Source organism: Neofelis nebulosa, chromosome 3 (genome assembly GCF_028018385.1).
Source record: "Neofelis nebulosa isolate mNeoNeb1 chromosome 3, mNeoNeb1.pri, whole genome shotgun sequence".
Classification (NCBI taxonomy): domain Eukaryota; kingdom Metazoa; phylum Chordata; class Mammalia; order Carnivora; family Felidae; genus Neofelis; species Neofelis nebulosa.
Genome location: NC_080784.1, coordinates 147,997,824 through 148,003,823, shown reverse-complemented (window position 1 = coordinate 148,003,823; position 6,000 = coordinate 147,997,824). Strand labels below are relative to the sequence as shown.

At 35.4% G+C, this 6,000-nt stretch overlaps 1 protein-coding gene across 7 annotated transcripts in view; it reads right to left on the bottom strand.

Annotated features, from left to right (window-relative positions):
- Window positions 1-595: 595 nt before the first annotated feature.
- The window catches only part of ANKRD17 (ankyrin repeat domain 17), a 164,075-nt gene continuing 158,670 nt past the window's right edge, over window positions 596-6,000 (bottom strand). For all 7 annotated transcript variants that reach the window (XM_058722305.1, XM_058722306.1, XM_058722310.1 and 4 more), the window contains 4 exons: window positions 3,106-3,354; window positions 2,408-2,586; window positions 1,839-2,003; window positions 596-1,198 (listed from right to left, as the gene is read on the bottom strand). In XM_058722305.1, the coding sequence (XP_058578288.1) occupies window positions 1,139-1,198; window positions 1,839-2,003; window positions 2,408-2,586; window positions 3,106-3,354 (653 nt within the window). In that variant the 3' untranslated portion in view covers window positions 596-1,138. The remainder of the gene's footprint in view (window positions 1,199-1,838; window positions 2,004-2,407; window positions 2,587-3,105; window positions 3,355-6,000) is intronic.

Genomic DNA, 6,000 nt, shown 5'->3' with positions numbered 1-6,000 from the left:
GTGTAGAGAATAAGAAGCCTTTAAAATTGGGGGGGGGGGGGCAGGGGGGGAAAGATACTTTCCACTAGATTACTGAAAATTGGAATTTTTATGTTGACTCTTGATGACTGGAAAGCCAATGTTAAGAATCAATATTTTCCAATATAAAATAGTACATTGAATTGTTTAATAATAAACAGTATATTAAGAGCCTATATATGCTGACTGGGAACCAGTGGTGGCTTTTTAAATTCTCAGAATGACTAAACATTTTATGGTTAGAAGCAACCACAAGTGATGATGAAGGTGCTCCATTTCTCTGTAGCAGCCATTACAATAAAAATCTTTACAAAATTACTTCACGATCAGCAAGAGAATTTTACTGGTATTAGCGGTAAAAGTGAAGAGAGAAGAGTGAAGAGAAGTGTGTATTAGTTTTAAAAGTGTGAGAAGGTAATAAAAAAACATGAAAAAGTGATAGATTTCTTCTATATGTGCCCTGCTGCAAACAAACTCTAAAGAGAGCAAGATGGGTACTTTAAAAGCCAGCATCGGGAAACATCCACTGATAATGCCCATTGTTTTACTTTATACTTAAATTACACAAGCAGAAAAGTTATGCTTATTAATAGTTTAATGTATGAAGGAAACATCCAGATTTCTGAATATGAAGGTACATATCTCACATTAATTTAAGTCTACATAAAGTAGAGCCTCTATACTGACATATTGAAATTTACTTTCTGCTTAGCCTTTTCTGTTATGTAAACAATTGTACATTTATTTGCCATTCTAAAACTTCAGGATCAAGTTTACATAATTTTGCTAAATTTCCGTGTTTGCTCAGAAGCAGTTTACAGTACTAAAACCAACCAGCCAAAGAACAGCTTCAACAGAAAGTTATGTCCAAAGGGGAAGAGGGAAAGAAAAAAAGAAAAATGATAAGAAAAATGCTAACTAAGGTAAAACGGATGGTGGTGGGGAATGGGCAGTCACAAATGTTCACAGAAAATAGGTCAGTTAGTAACTTCTTCTGCAAAAAGCCTACACACTTCAGTCAAGCACATCAGTAGAATGATTTGGGAGCATGAATTTTTTTCGGCCACTTGTGATTTCCTCTGAATGAAAAGGAATCTGCAGGCTAACAAGCCGATCCTCATCAGCCGAGCTGGTTCATATGCACACTGTTCATGTGAGGTGCCCAGGGTCCAGTCCACACCTATGAAAATCGAGCATACATTTTATTAAGTGTTACATCTGTAACACATATTTGATAAAAACAAAAATTAAGTGCTCTTAATATCTGTAAGCTAAAATAGCTAAATCTCACTCAATCTGCAACACGCTTAGAAACAATGAAGAAAAGCAATGATAAGCGCTTAATTCTCAAACAGGATCTGATTTATCATTTTTTAAAAACCATTACCTGAATACATATAGACTGATGATTAAAGAAGGAAAATGAGACAAAGATATGATATATACACCAAAATAAACTAAAATACACTAATAATTTCTGTAAATTTTCAGAGTTCTACATTGTTTTGTAATTTAAAATACTTAAAAGAAGTAACCTCTAGATGGCCCTTTTCACACCATTAGTAAATTCTGATGTATAAAATTATAACACTTTGCAACTTAAAACCTTTTGCCTACCATCTGCTACCCAATGAAATATATTATGCCTTTGGTACCATTTTCCACATCTTTCTACTGTATTTAAGCTCTATTAAATTTCCCTCAATTTCCTCAACTTCCCATATTCACCATACTCCCTCACTACCATGATTTACCTGTATCCTGTTTGTCTTGGCACCTCATAAACACTAACTAAATGTTCACTGAATGATCAGCCTTACCGTTTGAGGGCCATTATTTTCTGTGGAGCTCGAAACCATCTTTATCAGGGAGTTCCAAGAGGGGTCTGCAGCATGAGGGCCATTAAATATGGGTCCTCCAGCACCATCAGGAATAGGTGCTACTGGAGGAATCATTGCATTCCCATACACAGAAAAAGGCATACCCTTAAAAAAGAAGAAAGCAAAAATTATGCACATTAGTCATATCTTCAAGTCACTGCTTACTTTTCCCAATATAACCAATGGCATTAAAATTGATATTTGAAACTTCATCTTATTTTGAAAATATACATTATCTAGGTAATCTAAAAATTATTTCCCATCATATGATTTCTTCTAGCATTATATAAGCCTAATACAGCCAAAATGTTTTCTCAAAGAACATTTCTCTAAACAACTGGGACAATATCAGGATATAAATATTTGTATTTTAGCCAGATTTTGACATATAATTACAGTCTGAAGCCCACATATCATCTCATAAATACTTACCCACTTGGAAGTAAAATAAGGCTAATAATAAGAAAAACATTTAGAAATATAAAAATGCTTATTTAAGTCACTATTACCCCAACTTTAGGAAAGTCCATGTATCCTGCAGGAACATGCTGATGGAATGTACCAGAAGGAGTTACAATTCCTGTATTCTCTCGCTCCATTGCTTGATGCTGTGAAAACACTCCTGGATCGGACATTGGCCTATGAATCATGGGATTTCCCATCCCAGGGTTACACCAGTCTACTTTATCTGAGGGAAAACAAAGAGGCAGAAAAAAATAGTTGATATTTAACATCAAAAGACAGTAAAATAAAGTCTTTTCTGTATTTTTTTCTAGAATTTTCCACACTGAATTGTGCTTCCCTTTAGAATAATGACCTACTTTTATATATTTACTGCAGTATTTCCGTGTTGGTAGGTAGTGATATAATAGGCTAATAAAATAACCTAAACACTGGTTATTACAAAAGAAAAACTGCTAAGGTAAGATAAGAGCTGGAGTCCCAGGAAAATACTAGCTTCTCCTTAATACAGTGAAATGGAGAAAACAATATGCTTTTATTAGACAATTTCCAGAATACAATGATAAATTCAATGGGAGATCACATGGGAATAAAAAAATGGCGAGAACTCTTAAAATTGATTAGTCAAAACGAAGAGATATGAACACAGATCTTTTAAGAATGACTGTAAAAGTTACATATTACTTATGATATTTTAGTTAAATGCATAAACTTAATTTCTAGTAGGCAGGATAGCAGGTCTTACCTTGATTGCCACCAATCCCTTCAAAAGACCAGATTCCACTATGCCCTACTGATGTAGATAAATTACTCCCAATAACAGATGGAGCTGAAGTTCCAGTTTGCCTGATACGTGCAGAACGTTCAGTCCCAATAGGGACTGGAACTTTTCTGTCCTGAGAGACGTTGCTGGGCTTCTCTGACCCTAAAGGTACTGATGATGGGGCAGGCGAAGGTGCACGAACTCCAGAGGATACTGACTGTGCAGGAGAATCTAGAGAAAAGATATTTTGAAATAGTATACATGTCATCTATAGAGTATACATGTAATTTTGTAAAATCAAATCTTAAATCCTGAAGACACCATAAGTATGTGTTCTCTGAGGAAAATGAAGCATGAAAATAGTGCTAGAAAATTATGTATACTGAAATTTGGTTAAGGTCCAGGACTTTGCAATAATTTTTAAAAATTTGATTCACAGGGGCGCCTGGGTGGCGCAGTCGGTTAAGCGTCCGACTTCAGCCAGGTCACGATCTCGCGGTCCGTGAGTTCGAGCCCCGCGTCGGGCTCTGGGCTGATGGCTCGGAGCCTGGAGCCTGTTTCCGATTCCGTGTCCCCCTCTCTCTCTGCCCCTCCCCCGTTCATGCTCTGTCTCTCTCTGTCCCAAAAATAAATAAAAAACGTTGAAAGAAAAAAAAATTTAAAAAAAAAAAATTTGATTCACAATTTTTCCATTTAGTTACATGACAGAATGTAAAGATGTCCAACTACACATGTGATATAACCCATTAAACTAATTAATATTTAAATAAATTAATGTTTGACATTGAGTAAAATAAACACCAGAGCAATAAGAAGACAATGTTTAAAGTAAAAAAGGTGAACAACACCAAAACAGAGGTGGGGAAAATCATGCCTGTATTGGCAATTTCCAAACTGTACTCCTTGAGAACACTTCTCCATTGGTATACAATGACAAAAACAAAGGGATTCAGGTATCCAACAAATTTGGAAAATCTAACATAAAAAAATTAGTTTCTTTCAATCAGGACTTCAAGAAACCTTAACATGCTAATAAAATTCCAACAGAAAGCTATGCCTCATTGCCCAACTTTGTTTTATTGTATTACATGGTATTCCACAGAGCAAGCTTTCTGAAATGACAATTTAAGCTTTATGTATCAAAACAAGGTGAGTTCTTAATATAGTCAATGTGGGAGTATTCTTTAGTGATTCAATCTCTTCATGTACTACAGAGAAGAAAAAAATAAGAAAACCAAAACTTTATATCTTGTGAAAAGTTTAAGTATCAAGCACACTTAAATTTAAAGAGGGTATAAATGGTGGAGCTTGAAGCTTAAAAGTTTAAACAGTTACCTGCCTGCCTATCTACAATTTACTCATAACTGCCTGACTGTATGCCCTAGAGATAGTCATTTAATACTATTTTTCCATTTAACCATCTTTTTAACATTTACGTTTTCCGTGTGTGTGTGTGTGTGTGTGTGTGTGTGTGTGTGTGTGTGTCTATATTCCTCCAAAAGGATTCGGGTAGCTAATAAATTTGCAAAATCAATCAATCCATCTATCTATCTACATACAAATACACATACCCAAAAGCATATTGCTTCTACTTCCCAAGCTATGAGAATCTGGAGGACAAAGAAAATTCAGTGATATTATTAGCCTAAATATGCTTAAAAATGATTTGCTATACATATTTTAGAATCATATAGACTTGGAAAGTACTATACTGTGGAGATCAATGTTGTCTTACTAGTGCTTACAGAGGTCCACTTAGGCTAAATCAATAGTACCACCTCTCTCAATGAGTTGTGGTGATATTATTAACCCCCCCCCAAAAAAAAAAAAAAAAAAGAATGTGAAAGTACCTTATAAATTGTAATTTATTATAAAGATATAGATAATGGGAAACAAAAACATGAAACTTCTGAGCTTATCTGTAAATCAAGAAAACTTTTACCATTTAATAAAAAATTAAAATATATCTCCTGTGGGGGCAGCACCTGGGTGGCTCAGTCAGTTGAGCATCTGACTTTGGCTCAGGTCATGATCTCCCGGTTTGTTAGTTCAAGCCCCACATCGGGCTCTCTGCTGACAGCACGGAACCTGCTTTGGATCCTCTGTCCCTCTCTCTTTCTGCCCCCTCCCTGCTCACGCTCTCTCTCTCAAAAGTAAATAAAACATTACAAATATATATATGTATGTGTGTGTATATATATATACACACACATACATATATATATTTCCTGTGGTCATGGATCCATTAGCATTTCTTGACAGCATTACTTTTAACAAATTGTAACAAAATAGAAAAGCCAACTATGTGTCTTTGAAGCAACTAAAAGTATTTTAAAATTCACCTTAAAATTACACTGGTATAAGAGGGAATTCTAAGAAGATGGAGGTTCAGCAAGCAGCAAGTTTTGATTCTTCCCAAATCCTTCCATAAAACAATCTACCAAGTAAACAAAGCCAAAAACCCATGGATAACATCTATTACAAACCTAACAAAGTATCCAAATGAACTGAATAATACAAGTGAATGGGACAAATCACCAACAGCTACAACAAGACCTCTGTGTTGTCAGCATCTGTGTGAAAAGAAGCAATTCTCCAGACCTAAGAACAGAATAGGAGAACAACAAAACAGTCAAAGGTAGTCAGAGGAAAAGCAGAAAAGGCCAATCAGAACAGCAGGTGAAAGTGGGATACTTCTGCCTATGCTGGGTAACTACAAGAGATTTACAATAAAGTCTGAAGAAGTCAGAGCAATAGTGGCCCTATGAACTCTCAAAAGTATCTGCTGAAATCTCATTCCAGAATAAAGCGCCACACAGATAGGAAACTTCTGGGAACAGATTCCAAATTGAGCAGGAAAGAGACAACAGAGCAAAT